Here is a 25,735-nt window from a genome sequence, read left to right as displayed (position 1 = left end):
GAAATTAGGAGATGGAGTCTCAAAATCAGGTGAGCTTTCTTGTAATACTAGTTGAGAACAATATGGATCTTTCTTAATTTATGCTGAAGATGCTTTGATGAGCTTGTACGGTATGGTAGAGGAATAGGCTTAAAATAAGTAAAGGCCTCAAACTGCTATTAGAGCCTGTAAAATATATATACATAAAAGGAAGTAACAATACAGTCCTATTTTTATTTTTTTTTATTTGTAGTTATTTATTTTAGTTGCTACTCCTATGAGCTTTGGGTTTCTAAAGGACAACACTTGCTCTTTCTGGATTTATCAGTATTAGCAACAAAAACAAAAAAAAAAAAGAGAATGTTTACCATAAAAAATTGATGGTTGTTGATAGATACACTAACTCTGAAGAGCTAGCAAAAATATAAAATAATACAACATCTGTAAAGACTATGTACCAATATTTTGTGATTTCTACTGGAGTAAAGAGTACAGGAATATGTATGGAATATGGCATTCCTCACAACATATTTGAAGACGAGGAAAGCTCCCATAATTGGCAAAACCAGTAAACACTGATAAATCTTATCAAATCTTCCTTTTCTGTTTCTACTCTCTGAAATAGTATAAAAGGGACAGGTGAAGGGTTAGAAGATCCTCAGTTTCGACTTTATCCCTGTATTTTTTATTTGTTAAATAGTATTGAGTGCTACAGTTATCTGGCCAGGAGTACCTGGTGAGATGTGAAGCTTTTCATTTGGGGAGTTTCTGTGCCAGGTACAGCTAAGAAAATTCTAAAAATTCCTACAGCAACATCTGTTAGCCAGGGGAAAGCAGCTATTGAAACCTCTGCAGAACCTTACCTGTGGTTGTTCCACTGGTCCCATGGAACTTTAACTGTGTAGTCGTAATGTTTCATGATTATATTTCTTTCCAAGATACACATAATCGTGTGTGCAGTATGTAAGAGGTATGTATAACCAGAATCACTTAAAATATTTGACTGGATTGCCAATTGAAAATATTTGTACTATTTAATAATGTAGATTAATCTGGCTGAGATTCTAGAAAATGTTTGCTTTTTTGGTTTTACTTTAGAGGATCTGCATATGGCATGTTTCACTTTCTTTTTTGAAGACCACACATTTGTGTCATCACATGAGCAATCTGAGAATGTCATGTCTTTCTGCTGTTCGTGTGAAGCTCACAGGCCTCCTTTGTGCCTTCAAAGAGGATTCTCAGTAGCATCAGCCAGCAGGGTTGAACCAGAAAATCAAGCAGACATAGAGAAACACTAAGTGAGAAGGGAAATGAGTTCTCATAGAGTAGAGGGAAAATAATAGGGCTGACATATTTTGATATTGTTGGTCTTTTACTTACCTCTAGACCTACTTTGAAATAGCAGCAAGGATGCAAATAAATTTTTCATGCTTAAAGAAGAAAACAAATAATTACAGAAAGTGTAATTACCCGAAAAATTATTTTATAAAATGAATCAGTTAGAAAGTCGTCTTTTCCAGTGCCTATAAAAACATCTGCAGTCTGCTCTTATAATAAATGTAATCAGTTTTATACATGGGAAAATTCTGACCCAGCTGTTCCACTGTGACCAGGCTTCAGCAAAATGCCCTTCATGGCTCAACTGGATGGCTTTAGTGTTTGATGGAGGGAAATTTCAAATAAGATCTAAAATACACTTTTTGTGCTTCTGCTTATTATGAAACATGCTGTCCATTGCTGTGCTGTTGAGTGTGTTCATGTTCTGTTAGTTCTTTGATCAGTGTGGGAGGTTTTGCAGAATTAAAAGCTTTTACATAGAAAGGGAGAGCTAGAACCAACAGAACGGTGTTTCTTTTCTCTTAAAATTGTGTTGATTGCTTTTGTTGTCAGGCAAGTGTATTTTTGTCACTACAGTTTTTCATTTTGTTACTATACCTTGTCTATTTAGAGTCCATCTTTGCTATGATTTTTGTTAAGGTTCTATTCTGAATGGTGGAGCTGGTTCACAGTATTTAATGTAGCAGAGAACCTGGAGGGCGTAGGGTCAAGACCTGTTGTGCTAGGTGCTGCTTAAGGATTTTAAATAACCACGTCCCTGCCCCATAGACCTCACATTTGGGGTCTCTTTGCTTTAAAGAGGCTGAACTCCTTTTAGGAAAAGGGGAAGTAGTGTCGCCATGCAACTCTTCTCTGCTACAGCAGCCGGGCTAGTCATTTAATACCTTGATTTATAACAGTGTTGTAATCTAAATAGGAAGCAGGTGGAGTTACAACTGGGTACGATACTTTGGATATTAATGGCTTGGCTTGGCAGTGGAATTCTAAAGCTGTATATACTTTTTCTGTCTTAATTAAAAGCTTTTATACCCAACAGAATAAAGTAAATATTGTTTGATCTCCATAGTGTGCTCCCAGACTGTAGATTTGCACAGCAGGGTCTTGATAATCTGAATAAATTGTATTTCCCCAAGGAGTTTATCTTTCAAATAAGGTCATAAAGAAATGCATTCTTTCCCCTTAGTTCTCCTTGTGCTTTTTCTGCTATTTATAACACGGAGCAGAGGAATAGAGGTATATTGTAGTCTGCTGTGTACTTGGTTATGATTAACTCTGATTTATCAATCTGTTACATCCTTTTCTTTGGCTTGTGCAAGGCAATTATTCTTTAAAATACAAATGAATAAAGATGGATTTGGAAGTAATTTAAACATAATGTTTATATCTATTTTTCCTGTTTGGCAGTTTATCATATCTCTATATTAAAATACACTATGCATTAAAATATGGACAATGTCACATAATTTATTTTGAATATTTAATATTGTCATCTTTCAGATTATGTTTGTTTGGAAAATAGATTTTCTTTTATGAGGGTTTTAAATGTCAGCTCATTGTTAAATTGGTTTGGCATCTAAAGGTTAATAATACTGAATCAGAAGACCAGTAGTGTGGAACAGTGGATTCCCTTACTTCAGTGGAGGGATGTGCACTAAGTAGGATGCACAGGATCAAAGGTAGTTCTTATTTTAGCAGTGCACACTGATAAATAATTTGGCCAATTTACTAAATTTGAGTTTACTGTGATATTTCAGAACAATTTCAACTTCAGTTGTAAGTGCTGTATATAATTTTATACATATTTTCTTAGTCTGAGTGTGTTTCAGCAGTGTAACGTACATCATATTAGAAGAGATAGGATTGCTACCTTTCCCTAATTCTCTTCAGCTCTTAGTGACAGTTCTGCTTGTGTTCATATTTCGTCCTTCGGCTCAGGAAAGATAAGTGGCATATACTTAAAGGTTTATAAAAAGAATGATTAAGAGGTTCAAGAATTGATATAAGCCTGTTTTGTATTGCATGTTTTAAAGAACATACTGTAATACAGTACCGGAAGAAAGCTACACACTACTTTAAAATTTTAAGGTTGCTCTTTTAACACAATATAATAAAATCTGTGGAAAACAGAGACTGCCAGTACTCTTACTCATGACCACACCTAAATTTCCTGTTTAGTAACTTATTTAATCATTTATCAAAGTTTTTAATTCAATTAAGTGTTTAATGTGAAAAGTCTATTCAAATCAGACTCAGCTGGCAATAATTGCTTTGATCCTTCCTGTGGGATTTTATTAAAGCTAGAAAGTAAGGTGCATTTTTCTTGCAACTAACTTACCTACTGCATTTTAGCCTATTTCTGAAAGTCTTACTACTTATAAAGGGCAAAGTTATCTGATCTGGGTTGTACACTGAGCAATCTCAGTGTGACATTTTTGCCCTCTAGTATCATCACAGAGACAGTAATGTACAGTACTGTATAATCTTGATTTGAATATTGTTATGACAATCTGATAATTACCATTTGTAAAAGCTAAAGCAGTATTTGACTCTTTGTCTGTGAAATACAAACCTGTAGATCAACTCTAACCTTACAAAACCAAAAATGAAATGTTTCTGATTCCAGGCCAAGACCAGTTTTAACAAAACATACTTACAGTATTCATCGAGCAGTAAACTGTAAGTCCAGCAGGTCACTAGTGTATTATGTTAAGTGAAGCATCAAAAATCATCTCAAACTTCACAATAAAAATAAGTAAACAGATAACCTCCATAATAAATAAATAAACACACATACATAAATAAGCATCTGAAATAAGTTATAACATATAGTATAGTAAATAAATAACTGGTGAGATTATATTTATCCATCCACAAGTATCTTCAACTCTAAGGCAGCCTTCATAAAAACAACTTCAGCTGGTGTTGATCTGAGGGCATAGGGGAGTTTGGATGACCATGAAAAATAGCCAGACCAAAAATGAAGGCTTACCAGTGTCATTCAGATTTCACTGAAAATGTGAAGGCTTTTCAGGGGAAGACTGCATTTGTGTGTCTCATTGCTGTTTCTCTCTAATGAGGAAAGATCTTATTATGTTATCCACAGTATCATCCTCTTCTGAAGCCCTCTAAAAGCCACCTCTCCTTCTCCATTGACACTTTTTGGGGTTTGATCAGGCATTTGTTTTAGTTGGGCTGTTGATCCTCAGGTCACCGTGCTTGATTATTCATTCATTCATTTATTTATTCATCTATTTATTTATTTATTCTTATGCTCCCCAGATACAGCCATTGACTACAAAAAAGCTCAATAAATACACACTGAGCTCTTCTAAATTTCTTTCTGGCATTTGGCATTAATTCAATCAGTGAGTTCTTTGAAAAGAAAGTTTTCCAAACCCGGGACAATGAACTATGGTTGTTGCTTGTCAAATACTGTGATGTTTGCTTTGATTAGACTCTTATGTGTTGTTGCCACCACTGCATAGCCGTAACAGAAGTGGTGTTGTGAGGTACCATCTGTGATCTGAGGATATTAAGTCACCGAGCAAGCATACAGACCAGATACTTCTCATGTAAAATTCATTCCTTTCTCTTTCTTTCTGCAACTGCAGATTTATCCCTACCTCCTCTGTTAGTGTGAAGAGGAGCCGACACTAGAATATCTGTGGCTTTTGGGATGATGGCTGTTAGTGCTTGTTCTGACAACGTAAAGAACTTTTCTTTGTTCTTCCAAGAAAGCAATGTGAAACTCCTATGCAGCTGTTTAAGTAGATAATGAACGGGATTTATCTTTAGTGTAGGACTCTGCTAGAGAAGTGCACTGTTCAGACTGGGAGGTTATGTAACAAGCAGGAACCTGCACAGGAATTTGATTTCATTTCCTCCAGTACAGACTCCTCTAACCAGGTAAAAAAAATTCTTTCTCCACTCTCCATTGCATATGCATAAACAGCTCCACAGTCATTGGGACAGGCACCCAATTCACACGTTCAAGATGTAGTCCGTAAAACATTCCAAAAAACCCCTCTTCGCACTTTCCCATCTTCCCTGTTGCTCTGCTCTATCTGCCAGCCGTGCAGCTCATTTGACATTTACAAGATTTCTTGTCAGTTTCATTTGGTGCTGCCATTCCATCCAGCAGAGCAGTGAAAGTGAAATTGACTTAATTTAGTCTGTTTCTCTTCCTTGCTCTAGTCCCTATGTTAACTAACCAGCAAAGTGAAACTGACGAGACTTCTTGTCATTTTCACACATGGGGCTGGTCAAAGAGAAGGCAGCTGATAGGGAGCAATGCAGGAAATTGAAAGATGAAAACCAGGATTGCGGAGGAGAGAGGAAGAGAGGTGTGAGCGTACAGCAAGAACAGAGAAAATGAGTAAACATGCTTATTTCCCAGATGCACTGGATACTTTTGTATGATACAAGTGACTTCTTGGCCTCTCTCCTGAAGAGAGCAGTATGGTCTAGAACAGCAGTAGTTAGTTGTCCAGATTTATATCCAGTTTATGAGGGATGCCAAGTTAAAAGTGTTAGCCCGTAAATATAGGTCATCTGCTAGCAGGATGGAAAAAGCTTACTGCCTTGAGTTACTGTAGCTTTTGTGTCTTCAAATTTTCAGCTGCTAGAAGGAGGGGGAAAAAAAGCAGGAGGCCAACATGTACTACAGGTTGATGTCAGTGGTTGGAGGGAAAAAAAAGGGTTAATTTTTTCACTGAAGAAAAATTCATCCGTAATAAGATGTAGCTAAGCATCTTGTATTTTGTGAGGTTTCATGGAACTAAAAGTTGTACTACACAGGTGCTCTAGCTCAATCAAAACAATAAATAATGAACAAACAACTGCTTTGTAACAAATCATAGTAGTTAACAAATACATTTTTTAAATGCACTTGTTAGGTCCTGTGAGTTCTTGTCGTACAGTGTAAATCATGCCGGTTTATTATAGTATGTGCTAATCCATATTTCTTATAGATGCTTTATGCACATATAACCTTAGAAGTTGCAATATAAATTAGTACTATCATATGTACATGTATGCTACAAGTGCATATGTATAAGCATATGCACTGGTAGCATTTACACATACATTTTGAATGAGGCTGTGTTAATTAATTTCAGGTTATATTGCCTTCTTTCTCAACAACTCCAAAAGAATGACCTTTTATCATTATCTGAGACCTGTGGGGGTTTTTATTCTCTGTTTTGTGTTTGTTTATTAGTTTGTTTTTCTGAGATGTGTTTTGTTTGCTTCGTCCATTTAGGAGTTAAATAGTTTTAATTACTTGGACCTGTATAAGCTTGCGGACCTCTTCAACCTGACTTTGTTGGAGAATGCAGTCATTGGCTTCCTAGTAAAACATCTCTCTGAGCTACTGAAGAGTCATCCTGAAGAAGTTCTGGCACTCCCATACTGTCTTCTTCGAGAGGTTTTTAAAAGCGATAGACTCACTTCACTCAGTGAAGAACAGATCTGGCAGGTAAGGAGATTGGTGAACAACCAGAATGTGTGATACTCTATAAACCATAGCAGTAGTCTGTTGTTTTGAAACCCTGGAGCAATCTCGAGGGAGAATAAGCACTTGAGCAAAAACTGTGAATAACAACTGAGGGAAATTTCTAAATGAAGTTCCAAAAATGTTGTGTTGTGTTAATGCAATTACTTTGTTTGAAAGAGAAATTTGTCATACTGCTTAACTTGTGCTACTTAAATATAGCCCGAGATTTCCTTCCAGATCGGATTTCGTTGGTGGGAAGACATGGCTGATGCATGCAACTCAATTATCATTGCCTCTGATGAGGCTAGTGCTACAAGTCTGGTGGCAAACCTGCTTCTGCAGTCTGTCCCATTCACATCAGTCACATTTAGCTGTGTAACTTCAGTAGTCATTTAAATTGTTTGGGCCACCACAGCTGACTTTGCCTGAAGCAAATTAGAGAATCATCACACAGGCAGCTCTACTAAGAGATGAGTGGAAGCTTCAGTGAAAGGTTTGTGGCAAAAAGCTGGAGGTGGCAATCACTTCCTTTAAAAAAGCTGGATCTAGAAAATAGCCAGATTGCTACCCATAGAGTATTAACACGATAAAAGCCTTATGTTGTGACCTTAAGTGTGTGTCTTGGGAGGAAACCTAATAGAAAAAAACCACCTCTTCAGAGAAAAACAAAAACTAAACCAAAATCTATCCTTGGAAACATTCCTATCATATGTCTTTAAAAATTGTAATTCATGATATAGTGGAAGGCAATCTCTATCATGTTGGCTACCCAAAGACTTCTCTCTGTTTCCTTTTTATTGTCATGTTTTATAGAGGAAAGTATTCCTTTGTATTTCAAGGTAGAATATAACTTGCTTGAAAGAAACCTGTGCATTCTTTTTAGGAAGCAGGTTATATTGATCCAACAGAGAAGACTGTGAGTCAGAAAACTGATTTATATTTCAATGGCTATTATTTATCTACTTATATTTTGGATTATTCTGAGGAAATAATTACATTTGTATGCCATCATTTTCTCTAAGTGTAAAATGTGTTTTTATCTGTGGGTCAGTTCATGTTCTGTGGATTAATAATGTCACACAGGAACAAAATATTTATTCTTAAAAGAATAAAATTTTCAAGTTAAGGTCTTCAAACCACAAAACCAGTATGTAGATGTAACTTAACCCTTCAGGTTAATAACTGGCATATTTGTTTCCAAAACTTTGAGCCTTTAGATTATGTAGTATTTTACAAAGATGATATTTTCTGCAAATACTAATATGAAGTTAGACTTTTTCCTGTCTTAATCCTTGGAGGATACATGTACAACAGAACCTGCAGCACACTACACATGATGATGGGTTGGGATTGGTTGAGGTTTTTTAGGCACAGTACAGTGCTCTGCAGTCCTAGCCCACATTCCCTTATTCATGGAGATGTCTGATTGGCTGATAGGGTTTCATCATCATTTCTCTGCAGGGTCAGTGAAATCCCCCAGCTACATGCTTGGGTATACTTTTGCTAGAAAAGTTGCTGCAGAAAGCCATGCAAGTACAACTTCATGCTAGCTCAGTAGTGAGCAACCGCATCCAGAGGAATATGCTGTCTGTAACCTGCTGTAATGACATTTGGGAAGTGGCAGCGATGCTTTTTTCTTCCATTTTAGGCATCAGGAGTTTTTAAATCTTGTGTCACTGTCCTGTCCTGTCCTGCAGAAAGACTCAGAAATAATTTTCTTAATTGTGTGCACTCCAGTCAATGAGCACTTCGCGAGGCAAATATGACAAACGCTCTGTTTCTGTTGCAGGGTCATACTGGGGAGAGATACTTATAGGTAATATGCTGCTTTCTGAGTGACAACAAACTCCACACTGTCCATTTAAGTGTTATCGTAATTGCCTCTCTAAAGGTTACTAATGCTGTTCTGAAGAATTTTTTTAAACTAGTTTTCCGCTGCAGGCAAAACGTGCATGGGTGTCTTTAATTCAGTCTGTGCAACCAGGAAAAAAATATATATTTATAAATATTCCAGGTCTCCAGAATGAATTAAAAGACACATATAAATATTTACCAATTTGGGCATTCAGAAGGAAATAATAAACTGGTTTTTTGCTTTATCTTAGTAAATAAGTAATTCCCTCATAGTCAACCCAATAGAAGAAAATCAAATCAGACCAGCTATATTGCCTCAAGTGTAGTTAAGTTCATCATTTTTGCTAAGGTTATAGTGGTAATGCAATATACCATGGAAGAATCTAATATTCAGCCCAGGGTGAAGATTGGGCATGCCAGAGGATTAGTGTCAGGGTGCTTTATAGAAGTGAAACTTGATGGACAGGCTGGAGACAGATCTACAGAATCTCATTAAATTGCTGAATTGTTCATTACTGAGCACTCTCACTGTAATAAAGTGCTCATTGACTTTGACAAATCCCCATCCCATGTCTTAAGGAAGAACAGCAAAGCAAGAGGTGTTGGGGAAGCTAGAGGAAATTGGCACAAAGTGGGGGAGATAATAGAAAAGCTGATGGGGGGATGCTACCATTTGATTTGTCTTACCTGTGACTAGTGTGGCCTCCTGCACACACATGCCTGCACGTTATGGTGATATTAATTCAGCATGTCCCCAAGGCACCTTTGCTAGTAGGCTGCCACAGAGCCCTAGGCACAAATTAAAGTTTCCCTCAGAGAACCTTTGAGAAGGGTGCCACTGTCTGCAGAGCACAGTTATTTACACTAGTTGGAATTCCCAATGTCCACTGGGTGATTTGATCCTAATGCACATAAAGATTAAGGCAGTTATTTTAATGTATCAAAATGTGTACACAGAATGATGCTTGAATGTGATTTCAACTGAAGTGACTGCAGTTCTTATCTGTCACATTTTGAGTTTTTGTTAGACTACCAGTTTACAATTGGACGATTTTAGTGAATATGGTGAAATACAACTGTGAACAGATCAAGTTTGAGAAAGCTAAACAGTAATAGTACTGGCAGTGTGCTAGGATATGGATTAATGTAGAGTACTACAGTAATTCCTGTTGATTTTTCAGACTCTTTGGCTTCATGTAAGTGTCTTATTTTAAGTGGAGACAATAGACAAGGACTATAATGATGTATTTCTTAAAACAAATAAACAACAAAAAGCCCACCAGAAAGCCTGCGTAGGCTGTGAAATTGGAGAAATTTACTAGCCTCCATCATTAGGGGTTTTTTAGGTAGGCTAAGCTAGGAATAATGATTATTAGTTGACATAAGATTTGGTTTCATATTGAGTTTTTACATTTTTACTAGCATGTGAGATTATGAAATATTATTTTGTATACAGGAAATTTATTATTTGTCAGCTGCATTAAAATGTGTAAAGTTAAAACAGTGACATGTAAGAAAAAATTAAATAAAAAAAAGATGAAAGAGACCAAGGAAGAATCCTGAAGAAGTTGGAGGAAAAGAAACTAATTTTTAGTATTTTTCTTCTTCATCATGATCTGTGCAGCACTTCTTTTTTCCACAGGAAGCAGTCCTGACAAGGACATAAATGTGTAGTTTATCTTGAAGTGAAAAGTGAGTCTTTTCATAATTAGCCATTGTAAGATAGGCTCATTGGCTCTACTTTAAGGAAGCAGGTGAATTCTTTCTCTTGATAATTGAAAAAGTAACCAACCCTGTAAGATGGAACGTGTTGGAGAAATGTAGCAGTAGAGGGCTTGTTCTTGGAACCTTAGCGAATAGAAAGCAAGCCCAAGATTTATGAAAAAAACTAATGTCAGCCTTAGTTATAATACAGTTATGCCTTATGTTTTTTATTAGAAAATTCAGTGTCATAAGGCTTAAATATTCGTATTTCAAAGATCATACTAATAGTTACATATAGAAATATCTACTGGATCATTCTGTCTCCCCACAGCACATTGGTCAGGTATTAAATACTGCCTTTCATCCAAGGTCAACTCCCAAATCACATTTGGAAATAAGTCTTAATGTGAGATCAGTATAGATTAGTTTCTTCCATCTCTGCTACTGTTTAAGTAGGTGGTTAAAGGATATATGTTTTTTCAACAGCTAACATTAAAAGCAGACCAATTTTAATATTTTTCAGTGCTTTTGAAGCCAAGGTTAGAAGTTTTTTCTTAGTTTTGTTTTTTGTTTTTTTTTACTTTGCCGTACTTCTTGGTTTCTTGGTAATCAACTGATAAGCAAGGAATCTAGGAAAACTTGGTAAATAAAACTACATGAGTGGTTTATTCAGCTAGAAAACATGCAACTTTGTTGTGTCTTTTCCAGGGCTAGTCTCCTAAGACATTCTAGCCCTGTTAACTTCTTTGCATGTAAATTCTGAACTTGAGTTCATGAAGTACATGTTCCACATATGAAAGTGTAGCACTAGTTATTCTTTTTATTCCTTCAGATGTGATGTCCAAAACCGGTGTTTGGTCTCTATATTAGAGAATTGTCTTTGCTTGAATAAATAGAAAAATAAATGACAGGAAGGCTACAGTGTTTAGGTCAATATGAGTTGTTAACATCTCTTTTATAAAAATAAAAAAATGTACAAATCCAGTTTTCTTATTACAGTCATGTTTATCCTCTTCTAATGGAGAGTAAAGTGCCCTATTTTCAGCTGCCTTTTTTTATACTTGAGTTCCATTTTGAATTTCCTAGTGACATTTGTGGAGGGCCAAAAGTATTCAGCAGAAATCCTGCTGTAGGATATTTTGCAGTGTACGCATTGTGGCAGAAAGGCCCAAAGACATCTTCTGTTCATCCCCAGTGATGCACACATTTACCTATGCAGAACAGCAGTTTCTAAAGTGGGTTGTCATGTTCCAGTAAAAGCTTGCCACTACTTCAGTACAGTACTTGATTTTTTTTTCTGTCAATCTTTTGGTATTGCAGAGCAATTTTTAATATGGAGAGAGCAAAAATAATTTTTCTCAGGGATATATGTATGTTTTGATGAAATGTGGCCTAATTGCCTTGCTAAATGTGAACTAAAATTTTAGTGCAAAACAAGTAATGACATAAAATAGTAAGTGAAGGAAAGCATCTCAGTAGTCAATGTTATGTTTAAGCAGTATATTAGCCTTTCACTGTGCAAGAAATAAGCTTAAGTGCTCTCTTGGGCAATGAGTGAAATAATGTCTGGTCTAATGCTCGTTCCTAGTGAGTATTTACCCTAAGCAGAAAACCACCACACTAAAATGTAGGTGTCAACCTCTCATCAAGTAAGACGTAGGAGAGAAAAAAGGAGTTTGATGCATATCAAGACTGAGGTGAATTGGTGAGGCTACATGGGAAAATTAACATATTGCCCATGCATGTTTTGCAGTGCTTTCACCTCCTTTTTTGTACCCTTTTCACGAGTAGTCTATGTAAAAGCACCAGAGGGCCACCTGTGAATCCCAGTATCCACTGTTGCACTGTGTGTATCATGACTAGCTGCAAGCAAGATCACATAGTTACCCTCAAAGTAGTGGGAAAACATAACCTGTGATAGGACGTATATTTCCTTTTCCTAAGGCTAATCCTCATAAACATAGGTATCTTCCCTGATTCCTTACAGTATCTCCAGACTGTGTAGGATTAATGTTGCATATGCAATATTTTTGGTAGGACATCTATTATATATAGGCCAAGCTGGTAGTTGTGGCCTAAGGGCTTCAAGGAGGTCCGTGTCCACTGGAACTGTGGACTAAACAGGGTTCATGCAGGATATGTGGATCAAGCAGCGGAACCTCATACTGTCCTGCTGATGTGCTCAGGGCATGCACTATTTTCCTGATACAATTTCTGCATCATTTGTAGTATGCCAAAATGGCATTTTGGCTTACAGGGAAAATAAATGCTGCCCCTGTTGGCGCTGTCTCCTTATTTTATGAAACACCTTACCCCTTTGTCTGCCTTAGCTTAATTCTAATGGGCTCTTAATCTTGTCCTTGACAGTAAAGTTTTGTGAACTTTACATATGCTTTTGTTCTGAACTTTTAAAAGTTTCTGCCTCCTATTTTTCCAATGTTAGCTAATATTGTTATTGTTATTTATCAAGTGTAGCAGTATAGAAAGGGATTTTCTCTATTAAAACTGGGTTTATGTTAGGAACAATTGCGTGTTCTTCTAATTTTCTTTTTGATGCATGTTGATTCCAATCAGAAAACTTGATTATTTTGCTGCTATTGCTGTGAGCAGTAGAGAATTACTGAAGAGCATTACCTTTGTTTCACTGTCCTACAGTAATATTGCCTCACCTTATTTATCCCAGATTACCTTCAGAAATGCACAGAATATCACACCAGTATTTAGAAAGGCTGCTGTGCCCATAGCTCTTGAATTTAGGTCACTTCTTCAGCTAAGCAATGGATGTGCATTTTTATTTAGAAAGCCAAAGAAGAACACCGAGGTATACATGCGGCAAGACTTCGTGTTATTACATTCTGTGTTTGAATTTGTCTGTTATGGTGGGGTTTGTGTTGACTCCTATGCTCTTTGTGGCTCTAATCTATTGGAGATTAGCTGAAGTATAATTGTATTAGTATACACGTATATGGTTATATAAAAAAAGGTTGCTGAGGCTATTATGAAAGCCAGGTGTGATTGGAAATATAAATTACTTTAATTTTTAAGTTAAAGAAAATAACATGAAGTCTACAACCCACAGATACCACAGATGATCAAATGAGGCAGTCTGTTGTTTCTACCTTAATTAATGTCTTCCATTCAGAGATATAAATGTTAGTAATCTCTACTCTTTCAAACTCCCAGTAAAGCTGTTTAACACTGTTACCAGTCAACTTAAGCTTGTGGAAAATGAGAGAAAATTAGAAGCTCTTGTGAGAATTCCAAGCTCCATATTTCAACAAGTTTTCCTTTGGGAGCTGATAGAAGCATTACTTCTATTTGTAACTACAAAGCCAAAGAAGAGAAAAGAAAGAAAGAAAGTTGAATTCTAGGTTTTCTGAAATCATACAAATTGTCATCAATATGTTAAGATATTTAGAATCTAGTTTTGGGGTTGAGCACCTAAAATAATTGTGCCAAGGCAGATGTAGTAAAGTTACACTCATATGTCTAGACCTGCTAATAAGTGGATTAGTTCAACACGACTGCTGAGATCTGATTAGTTGTTGTCCTGTGCTATCACTTCTGCTCCAGGACCAGGACACTAGTGGCTCCAGGAGGTTGAGCAGGCAAGGAGATAGAAAAGCAGTGACACTCCTGCACATCTTTGCTTACACCAACTGTGCCACCCTTGGCAGCTTCCAGATGTGCAAGTGATCTGCATGGCTGGGGGTTTCATTGCCTTAGGACAAAGGGTTCCTTATACTCCTTTGATCATCTTGGACTCCCTCGTGTTAGGGAGAAATGGAAGAAATTACAACAAATACATTTGTCAAAAAGATCTTAAGAAGCCTTACTGTGAAGTGGCTTCCAAGCTGTAGGTCTATGTGGGATAGTAATGACAGATCTAAAGATCACAGTCTCTGAAGTGAAAATCTATGCTGAAAAGCTTTCAAAGTGCTCCTTTAGGGTGGAGCCTATTTTAATGTTTATGTGAAACAGTAGAGGTGTGCATTTTATGAGGTTCAGCTTTTGGCAGTTGCAGGTGTTTGTTTGCTTCAGATATTATTTAGTCAGTTTAAATAATAAATTTATGTTTGTGTTAATCTTGTAGCGGGGAAGCTCTGATGTTCCTAATTCATTAGATACATTTGGAATCTTAAATCGTTTACAAATGTGGTTCTAAGTGCGTGACTTATTTTTTAAAAGAAATAGCTTTTATGAGAAAGATAAGTTGATTTTGAAAAATTAAACTCATCGCTTAAAAATGATACCTGCATTAATCTGAAGCCTGTCATGTGGGGATTAAATGAAAGTCAATAAATTGATGGAGAGAGTGGGGTTTGTTCAGGCTGGAGAAGAGAAGGCTTCAGAAAGACCTTGTGGCAGCCTTTCAGTACCTAAAGGGGGCCTACAAGAGAGCTAGAGAGGGACTTTTTACAGGGGCACATAGTGATAGGACAGGAGGCTATGGTTTTAAACTGAAAGAGAGTGGGTTTGGATTAGATATTTGGAAAAAATTCTTTACTGTGAGAGTGGTGAAGCACTGGAACAGGTTGCCCAGAGAAACTGTGGATGCCCCATCCCTTGAAGTGTTCAAGGCCAGATTGGATGAGGCTTTGAGCAACCCGGTGTAATGGACTCTGCCCACAGTGGGGGGTTGGAACTAATGACTTTTGAGGTCCCTTTGAACCCAAACCATTCTGTGATTTCAGTTGGAAAATTTGACCTCGGTGGTTTTGTAGTAACAGTGTGTTGAGAACCTGCATATTTATAAACCAACTAAGAAGAGCATATACTTTGGAGTACGTTTTTGTGTGTGACCAAAGATATTAATGACATACAAGTCCTGTATAGCTGTTGTAAAGATTATTATAGAAAATGATACATTTTTATGTGATTTGTTGGATTTGGCTATTAAATCCCTAGAAAATTATACCCTAACAATAGGGAAGAAAGGAATAGGAATCTTTTTACATCCAAGAACTATTTAGACTAATTTTCACAGAGCTGAATTGCATTTTTATAGAATTTTGTTGATTTTGTGCCTATTTCATTTTCTAACAACTTTTACTGATGAAAGCTTGTAGGTTCCTGTCTCCATAGTGAGCCACTACACTTCTAAAATACATTTCAGAGGCAAAAGTAACAAGAGAGGAATAGCAATAAAAACAATGTGTATCAGATGGTGAAAAATTGTCATTTCCACTTATAATTATGTACCAGCAACTTATTTTAATGCTAAATGTGGCTATGTAAAGTTTCAATGCATTTGATGTCAGCCTGAATGTTTCCTCTAAAAATAAAAAAGAGTGAGTCTAGATTTTGAAATGATGGCTCCTGGGAGGAAGATCCTTTTCCACCTCCCATGTGCTCTGTCCTTACCCTGTTCCAGAAAAGATAAACGCTATCATAAACCCTGATCTCCTTAAACTGAAATAAAATCACAGTTAAGAGCCCTAGTTAGACAGATGTGTTTATGAAGAGATAAGCTTCTGTTCTTTGCAGCTTAAGAAAAACTTACCGGATATAAAGCACCTAGCAATGTTGGTTCTACCATCATAAATGATGGAGGGTCCAAACTTGTGCATTTTCTGATGAATTAGAAAATGGATGGCAAGAAGGTTTTACCTCAGAGCTTCTTGCCATTTGATCCAATTATTAAAGGAGAGTCAGGTTTTAGGGACCTATGAATCTACATTTTAGGAATGTTTATGATGGGGAGACTTCCTTTTAGTTTCTAACTATCTATGGCTGGACTTGTTTCAAAGGAAAAAGTGAGATTGTGTCTCTGGAAAAAGCAAGATTGTGTTTCTGGAGGCCATATTTTGAATTTGGTTTTATTTGCTTTGCTTTGTCATCCTCCACAAATTCCTTTTTTGATGATCTTGTTAAAACAAAATTTACCTTGATTGCAGGAGTAAGTCGAGCCTTTCCAGTGTGATCAATCCCAGCTCGCTCATTTTATTTTTGTACGCTCCCAGCTGTGACAGTCACTGCAATGCACAGGAAAATAGAGTGGTTGTGAGTAGTGGGGTAGCTGTAAATTCTGTTGCAATAGGAGCTACACACAAGCTCATACATTAAACACACACCTCTAAGTATGGAGTGTCATTGCTAGGAGTTACACTGGGCCTTACTTGCTCCTTCTATCATAGTGAAACAACAAGTTAGGTGCAAGAAGCGCATTTGTAGGTCTGCCTTTGTAGAGAAACTCCAAATGACTCTAGAGGAAGCTCCTTCGTGGTTTGAGGACCTGGTTGCACAAGAGTGGACTTGAAGCACACTATGGGATAGTTTTGTCTTTGCTGCTCCAAAGTTAAGAAAAAAATGCAGTTTTGTTGCTTGTGTAGAGATGTACTTTAGAGCTGAAAAAATGCCACAAGTACTTTTGACAGATGATATTTAGGGAACTGTTTTATCCTCAGTTTCCGATACCTGCATCTCACTAGACTTTGCTCTGTGGCATGGAGCACCAAAATCTCCACAGGATTTTTGTAGTGGAGTAAAGAGACTCAGTTGGACATCTTGAGGGGACAGAAGATTTTGATTAAGCCACTTAATTTTTCTCTCTCTTAGTTCCCGCTTTGTGAAAGTGGTTGAAATGTACACTTCTCTCAGAGAAGCTTGAGTTTTACTGCTTATAAATTGCTTTGAGATACTTGGAAGGAAAATGCTATATAATTTTGAAGTTCAGATTCCCCAGAAGGTGTAAAATGGCAAGCTTCCATGAGCTGTGATAATTTACAACAGCTGAGAGTTTACCTTCTGTCTGTACCTTACTTCACTTTGAGCTCCAGTAGATGAGAAGTTCAGTTTTTCTTTTATAGCAACTCTTCCTTACCGTATATCATTTTATATATTAGTGTAGTTTGGGTAGCCTTTTGTAAAGTTGATTTTTTGATCATGGTTGTTTTATTGTAAGTTTAAAAAGTGGAAATATCTTTATTGAGTTTAGTCAATATCTTCCAGGTGGACTTCTTCCTAGTCTCATTGCTAGTAAATGTAAGAAATAGAGAAAACGTGAAAAGAAGTGAATACAATTTTGAAAAGCATACATTCTATTCTTAACTGTTATTATTACACTGGCAGTTTTTTCTATGTGTTTCATAACAAACACATACATAAAAAATTGAACTAACACTGTCTCTCTCACAAACCTTTTTGATAAAATAATGTCCCTTTTGAGAAGGCCATTATAATTATATAGCACCAGGGAAGAAGGAAACCTGCAGTAAATCACTGGACTGAGAATGCAAGGGACTCTACTTGGTTGGTGGAGATTTTGTCTTTGAATGAAGAATTCCTCTCTTCCTCACAAGGATCTTGTGCATAAATATTTAATGAAAGTTTCTGAGATGGAAGTACAGGTATTAAAATTGTTACCAGTGGATCTGTTTAATTATGACTAAGAAATCTGCCAAAAATGTGTAGGTTGTGTACTCTCCTTGCACCAATTGAAAGACTGTACAGGATAATATTTTTGTCTGGCAGCCTTGTGAGGAAATCGGGCAACTGGTGATGATTGCTTTTCAGCTTAAATGCTTTAAAAAGATGGATCTTGTCAGCACTTGAGAAAAATTGAGAAGTATTTTTAATACATTGTGATTCACTTTAATGCCATTTATTTTTTTTTTTTTTTTTATTAATACAGCTGCATTATGTACCTCTCCTTTAATCACAGTATAATATCATGAAATAAATCTAGACACTTTAGCCAATAACTCTGCTTGGTGCAGTGTTTTTCAGCCAAAAGATTGAAATCAAATTTCTGCCTCTTGCAAAGTGGCTTACAGACAGCAGAGCTCATGTTCTGAAAGTTGCAGGTTGTCTTGGCATCACAGAGATCTCAAACCAGCAAACTCCAACCAAGAGATATAGTAATTCTTATTTAGCAGACCAAGAGCTTCCCTAAGTAGTATTCTGGACAAATCCACTGCAGCTTTTGCAGAGGCTGATCACAGGTCAGGAGGACATACACTAAAAAGTGCTTTCACCCTCCAGATATAATGAACCTTAGTCTTCTCTAATCTTCCTTTGGGGCCATATATTTCCTGAAGTCATAACTCATTTATATTTGGCTTCCCTCCTTATTGCCTGAGCCAATCCCTCGGTCCTCCAAACCCTGTCCATCTGTGAAGCTAAGAGTCTGACTGCATGGCAGTGATTATGTTTGAGTCTGAAAGGATGCATATTTTGTCTTTCCTGCCAGCTGGGATCTCAGTCTTCAGTTTGGGAAGACACTTTAGGGGCCTTCCTGTACACAATGCCAGTGCCATTGCTGAAGCAAGGATCTAGAACTAGTGTGGGATTGGCTGGGTAGGAGTTGGGGACAAATAGCAGAATAACGGGATCTTTGAATATGTGCTGTGATCCCTTGTGATGGGGAAATCTGAATGTGAGACATTGCTATTTATGTAAAGAAACATGTTTGCTTCTGAGTCTTCTTTCTGCTGCATCCAAGAAAGCATGTGTTGGCAGCTTCCCAAACTGTTACTTCCCTTCCTCACTGGTGTGTTAGGAATGTTTTGGGTTCATTCCCAAGAGTTCACTAAATATATAGATATATACATAGATATATATATATATCATAAACAGTGTCTTTATATTTGGAAAATATTTAATATTTGAAATGGAAGGAAAGTGAAACTCAGCTGTCAGCCAAGTGGAAGCACTGAGGGGGAAGTACTTGCCAAATCACAGGAAGACTGGGCAACTTTGGTTGTGCTTCTTTTACCTAGGACTTGGAGCTAATAAATCTTAATTGGGCTGGCTTGAAGCCTTCGTGCTCTCTGAGGGTAGCAAAACTTCTCTAACTATACAAATAATAAGGACCAGAAAGCCTTTCAATTTACTTACATTAACAATAGACTTCAATAATTCTAAATGGCATTCTCTGTGTCAGCAAGGATGTGCAAGTCTGCTCACAGCTTCTTCCACTGAGGGCACTTGTGTGTCTTCCACTTAGATGAATGTTCTGCTTATGACCCCAAACTTTTAACGAACTAAAACTTGCATTCTGTCATATGAGAAGAGGTATATGACATAAAATTTCTTAAGAGCCATTAGTGTTTGGATCAAACTTCTCTATCCACTCCCCCTTCAGGCAAATCTTAATCTTGGCTTCTAAGCTACTTTTTTGTTTTAGTAGGCTGACCTGAACATTGGCAAGCATTTTGTGATGCTTGACAAACTAGAGAACATCTGATGATGACCAGGATCACAGAACAAAAGATTTACCACTCACCACTTGAAATACTTGCTTCTTTGAGAGGTACTATTCAGTTTGATTCTTTTTGACCTCACTTTCATTACAGCAGAATTGTGAGGATGGGAAGCCATGTGGCTGGAGCAGTGCGAGTCTGGGAGAAGAAATTAACTAGCTGAGGAGGTGCAGGAAACTCGAATCTTTCATTCTTTCCAGATTTTGCCTAAGCAGCCCCTAAATTTTTCCCCCCCTTTTTTTTTTTACCCCGTTCATTTGTGAATCGACACACTGAATCTGTGTTGATAGTAAGGTAAGAAACACCTGGTGGGATTGATTAATTTTCCATCCTTTCGAATGTGGGAATGAACAACCCAACCCACCAGAAAACTAAATATTGATGCTGTCAGTGGCATGATAATTGGTCTCTGCTTTCATCTCCAAACAAACCTTTGCTTGGATTCTATTATTCATTCAAAGAGGAAAAGTGTTATTAATGCAGTGTTCTTTAATTCTTTTTTCTTTTGTGTGTGTGAGAGAGAGAACAGGAGAGCAATAATGCAATAAATATATCAGCTAAGAGAAAACATTTACAAGAGATCTTTGCCCATTTTTTTTAATCTTCTCTTATCATGAAGAATGTGAGCTGTGATAAATTGTTCTGCTAATCAAACAGCACTGAAAGGTTAGGTCACTGGAAGTCTTTAGTCATTTTGTGCTTTTCAAGAGTGAATTTGTTAAAATTATGCTGAATACCCACTTAAAGCCTGGGCTGAAAACCATACCTGTGTTTTATAACTCTGCACTGTCAGAACCCATAATAAGTCAAACATTCTTTCAGAGGTACTCATAAGGGAGAAAAAACCCTGTAAATTTAAGAGTAATTTCAGATTGTAAATGAAAAAGAGAGGCACGACTGTTCATTTGCACCAATCATGCCTTCCTTTCATCTGCTCTGATTAGGCCTGGTGCGGTTTCATCAAACTACTCCATCACTGAGCTGTCACTCCAGTCGTCTGTTGATTGAAAACAATCAGGGCTCTGATGGCACAATTATTCTGACCCTTTAACTAGAGGCTGCTGTGATAATGAAAGGTTGATTATGATAGTTTGTGCCTCTTTCAGTTTGCCAAGAAGGTTAATTTGGGCATCAGACGGATGTTTAATGGGCGCTTGCTGGCTACACTGAGGTAAATGAGAACGTGCAGTCTTCGATATTGCACGGATATAGTTTGGCTGTCAATCATTGTCATTTTGAGTTTGTGCCTCACACTCTGGAAATCACATTTTATTTTTTCCTTGGGATTTAATTTATTCTGTGCCCTGAGGAAGTTCTTTCACTCTGTGACCTTCACAGTAGCTTTCTCTGTCTTTTTTCCCTTCCCTCACATGAAGCCCAAAGGCATAATACATCTAGAGGAACGTTTTTCTTTCATTTTTCACATTAAAAAAAAAAAAAGGAAATTTTAAAATCCCTGTTTATCAGCTTACCCTGAACAGAGCAAATGTTTTAATTCTAATTGTAAAATCAGAATGAGCAAATGGAAGCACGCCTACTTGCTAATGCAGCGCCGCACTGGGGGCTGCTTACGTAGACACACATTTGTAAAACTGACAAACAGGTAATTTTAAAATGTCTCTGTGTAAAGAGGGTGGGGGATGGCACAGCTTTGTTTTCACAGGCTACACGCACATGCCTCAGCTCAGTGCCTTGTAAATGTGGTCTCAGTCACTGTACTACAACTTTTTGAGTTGGAAAGTCTCTTCAGGGTTCGGGGCAAAAGGCATTTCACTGCTGATTCAGAGATTATTAATATTTACTGTGTTCAGATTGAGAGAATCATATGCATAATTTTGTAGTGTTTGGCTCAAGGTGCACAAGAAATGCAAATACCTCATAATTTTGATTGTTCCACATGCAGCTCATTACAGTCTTATTTTTATGCACATTTTAAATTCAAAATAAAAAGAAGAAAAAGATTTTTATCTTTAAGACCTTCCTGCGTCTAGGCTTGAGACATTCATTTTCCATGCTACCCACTGAAAGATAGTACCTGATTGATAAAATTGCAGAGAGTCTGAAGGCTGTGCTGTGTGGTTACTACCTTCTAAAAATATTCATGTGTAACTCAAGGCTTTGAAAAATTGTGTGTATGTGTTTTGTTGTGTCGTGGGGTTTTTTTCATCAGCACTTCTTACATTTTTCTTCTTAAATGGGTGATACAGATCAATTTCATTCACCTTACTTAAATAAAATGCTTAAATGAATATCCTAAGGGTTTTGTCCTTTGTAGTCTCTAGAGAGAGAGGAGGACTTAGGACCCATTTAGAGGTCCAGATTTAGACCCTTTGGAAGTCCCTGTTCGTTGTCAATAGAGATGTGGTTATGAGACAGGAGATTCCAGTCTAGAACACCTGAGGCTTGCTGAGTTAGATAAAATCCAAAAAAAGGCAAAATTATCTGTAAGTTTAGAGCTAAAATATATATTTCCAGGGTTTTCAAAGACCTAACTAGTGAAGTCCAAGTTTTCTTTTTTAAAGTTCCCTTGGTGGTGCTTTAAGGTGATTGCTGTAATAACTGTGTTGCTTTCATGACTCTTTTTGGCTTATCAGTCAATAGGATCAGATTTATAGTGCTGTCCAAAATGCTAAGGATACAAAGATATTGACTTTTTTTTCTGGCCAAAATGTTTTGCTTATTTTAAGAAACAGGTGAGATTTGTTTTGAAAGAAGAGATTTGTGGTTCTTCGCGGTATATCATCAACGGATTGTCACATACAAATCAGATAATTTGTGTTGCATATATCTGATCTCAGTCCAGGAAAATACATCTCTCCACTTTTGTTTCCATATTTAAAATTTTCTTTTCTCCTAAAATGGGAATGTTCACAAAGTTGTTATAATTAAGATTTCCATTTGTTTTAATGAGACAATGTGAATTCATTGTTTTAAAACTTTAGAAAATTTGTTTCCTTGTATTTGTTGTTGCTAAAAAAACCACACAAACCAACTCCCAAAAAGACAACACTCCAACGTCCTCATTTTTTCCACTACTGTCACCTTTTTGGCTTCATTTCGGTTATTAGACACCTTAGATGATATAAAGTACCACATTTCCTTTACAGTCCATTGGACTACAATATGAATACATCAGCTAAAGAGCAGACCAAGATGACTTTAATAGAGTTCCTGTGGCCCCTGTCAGAGCCCAGAGTTAGAAAACTGTTTGATTTCTTGGAGCTCTGTGAACAGCAACTTTCCCTGACACTGACTTTGTGACTTAAAGTAGTTTCCAGGTGAACCTGAGCCTAATGAGTATGTCAAGTTTTTTGCACTCATAAAGTAGCTTGGCTTTTCTGATTAGAAAACTTGCTGTGATGTCAAGTGAAGGTCTGGCACATTCCCTAGCAGAGTGACGGGAGAAGGATTGCAGGGGGATGCTGAGCGGGTAAGGCAGAGGCGTGATGGGCTCTCTTGCTTTCTGGGATAACTGGTAGCCCAAAAGAGTAGGTAACTACTTCCTGCAGGGTTATCTTCAACAGCAGTGAAATTCCTTATTCAGCTTTAACCTCCACTGCCTCTGTGCCCTCTCCGGCTGTGGGATGTGTGTGGTATGTACACCATTAACAGTCGGGAGGGAAGGACTGAGCTCTGAGGCTGTGTGACTTGGACTGGAAGCGGAAGCAGGTGTTGGAAGAGCAATGAATCACTATCTGACATGCAAGTATACTTCTATGTACGCTCCAACTGTGCCACAGCATATTTTTCCATCTCTTTTCTGCTGTTTTGAGGATGCACTCTTGCTAAATCATGTAATGTAACCTTGAAAAAGAAGAATCCTGTGGGTTAAGGCATTAGAATAAGAGAATTAATCTGGTTTGAAAATCCTGTCCTTCTGAGGGTCTACATTTGTCATTTACTTAGTTTAGAAGATGAATATGGCAAAATATATTATTTATTAAAGTTGATATAGGCACTAGGCTGTAGCTTCCTTTTCTCACACATTCTTACATTAAAATTAATAGAAAAGAAGCTTCTAGCAGTTTAAACAGAATTTGCCTATATGGCAGAAGGAGTAGGAGCCTTTCCTTGTTTTTGTAAATTATTTAGCAGTGATACAAATATTTTAAAGCTCAAAATTGTGGATGGTCTCTTTTTTTTCTTTTTTTTTTTTTTTGCTTGCTTACTTGTTAGCATGTTAAACACAGTTGTAATTTCAAGTGCTATTGATATCTCCATAGAGAAGCTGGAACGTCTTTCCTTACAGCATCATAAAGTCTATAATGGCTTTGACTTTATTTTGCCAATACTGATTATAGTTGCTAATTGTTACTGCCAGTGCAGCTAAAACATAGGCACTATAATTAATGTATAGACATGGTGAATTATGGAGTTTCTGTGTAGGCACCAGGTTTCTAAGCCTGGATTAAACAAAACCTGAGTAAAGGTGTTATAAATTGTGTTGATAAATATACAGATGTTTGCTGGTATCGTACATGGAAGTTTCCATCTCTGCCATATGTTGATGAGAGGTATATTTGGCTCCTTTGCACTGAAGGAAATTTAGAACTGTGTTACAGCCCATCAGTGGCTATTTCTCCTACAAGTGGTTTTGTTTTGTCATCTTCCCTCTCTTCCAGAATACAGAAGCAGTAATTTAATACATCATATATGAAAGCCATGAGTAACAGAAACATTTATTTTCAGCTCCTTAATGTGACATTCCCATGATCAGTACAGGGCAGTAAGTTTTAGCCAAAACTTTTTTTATCACACAGCTAGTTAGAAACACCTGCTACACAAGTTCTGTGTCATAATGATTTGAAGTATCAAGTAGAGGAGTCTGTCCTTACACAGAACTAATCGATGTCTTTGATAATGACTTGGATGAAAGAATAATATGGGGTTTATGTTTTCAGAAAATGAGAAGGTGGAATGGTCTTCAAGCACTTTTGAAAATGCAATTAGGATTGAGAACGATCTTGACAAACTGGAGCAGTGGCCTGAAGTAAATAGTAGAGAGTTCAGTTAAGACAAAGAAAGCATGACACTTAGTGGAAGTTCTGCAGAAAAAAAAGAGAAAAAAAAAAGAATAGTACTCAGTCATAAGCTTAAACATGAATCAGCAATATCATAGTGCACCAACAATCTTGCATCATGATGTACAAGCAAGAATGGCATAGATTGTTATAATCAAAGAGATTCTTCCAACCTCTTCACTACTACTATGGCCTTAAGAGGAAGATTATGTCCAGTTTTCAACAGCAAGCATTAAGAAAGAGGGCTGTTTCCTTTCAATAACAGAGAACTGTGAGCCAAGCAACAGTGAAGAGGAAGCTGCAACATACATACTAAAATGCATCTGAGGTGGAGGAGAAAATGAAGGTAGCAAACTGTTTTTCATCCTGTATGAATGAATCAATTTCAAGAGTTACTCTAGGGATTCCAGAGCTCTGGAATATGAACCCAAATGTGGAAAATGGGGGCAATTGGTTGAAGGGTTTAGAACTCCTGCAGAGGTAAGAGGAAAATCTGTCTGAGAGGATATTAGAGCATGGGAATGGTTTTCCTGAGGAAGTTTAGCTATCTTCATTACTGGAGGTTTTGCAGAATAACTTACACAACAATTCTTAAAATGTTTTAGGGCTTTCCTAGTCTCTTTTTAGGCCCAGTTGGATTCAATACACTTTATGTGATTTAAAAGGTATGTCTAATTTTGGCTGTTGATACCAGCTGCAATTCCTGAGACGTTTTAGAGTTTTCCCTGCTGCTTTCTGTCAACCACAAACTAGCAGAGCCTCTTCTGTGTTTCTCTCTTCTCTGGCTTAATTTTTGGTCCCCTTATACCTTTCTCTACTTTATGAATAAAATAAATGAAGAAGAAAAAAATATTTGAGGATTCAGCACGTATTGTGTTAAATTCCTTTAGTATTTTGTCATAAATAGACTGAAAGATGGAGGGGAGAAAAGGTTTTTCTTTCTAATCCTCTAATATTAGTCTTACTTATTTCTGGTACACCTATGGTATCCAGTGATCTCATAGTCCCTATGTTTATATTATCACTCCAGCAGCTTGATTCAGGGATAGTATGGTCTCCTACAGCATCACAGATTGCATGATGAGAGTTTTGCGTAGCAGCAGTGCCAGCTGATAATGCTGTGGAAATTCTTTAGGGGGGCT

The 25,735-nt window shown here is 37.1% G+C and overlaps 1 protein-coding gene across 3 annotated transcripts in view; it reads left to right on the top strand.

Moving 5' to 3' along the window:
- The window catches only part of KLHL32 (kelch like family member 32), a 126,825-nt gene that overhangs the window by 81,285 nt on the left and 19,805 nt on the right, over positions 1 to 25,735 (top strand). For all 3 annotated transcript variants that reach the window (XM_039390825.1, XM_039390826.1, XM_039390829.1), the window contains one exon: positions 6,578 to 6,793. In XM_039390825.1, the coding sequence (XP_039246759.1) occupies positions 6,578 to 6,793 (216 nt within the window). The remainder of the gene's footprint in view (positions 1 to 6,577; positions 6,794 to 25,735) is intronic.

The sequence above is a fragment of the Pipra filicauda genome, unplaced genomic scaffold (genome assembly GCF_003945595.2).
Source record: "Pipra filicauda isolate LSUMZ 115617 unplaced genomic scaffold, ASM394559v2 scaffold128_size5466820_pilon, whole genome shotgun sequence".
Classification (NCBI taxonomy): Eukaryota; Metazoa; Chordata; class Aves; order Passeriformes; family Pipridae; genus Pipra; species Pipra filicauda.
This window is presented reverse-complemented; position numbering and strand designations above follow the sequence as displayed.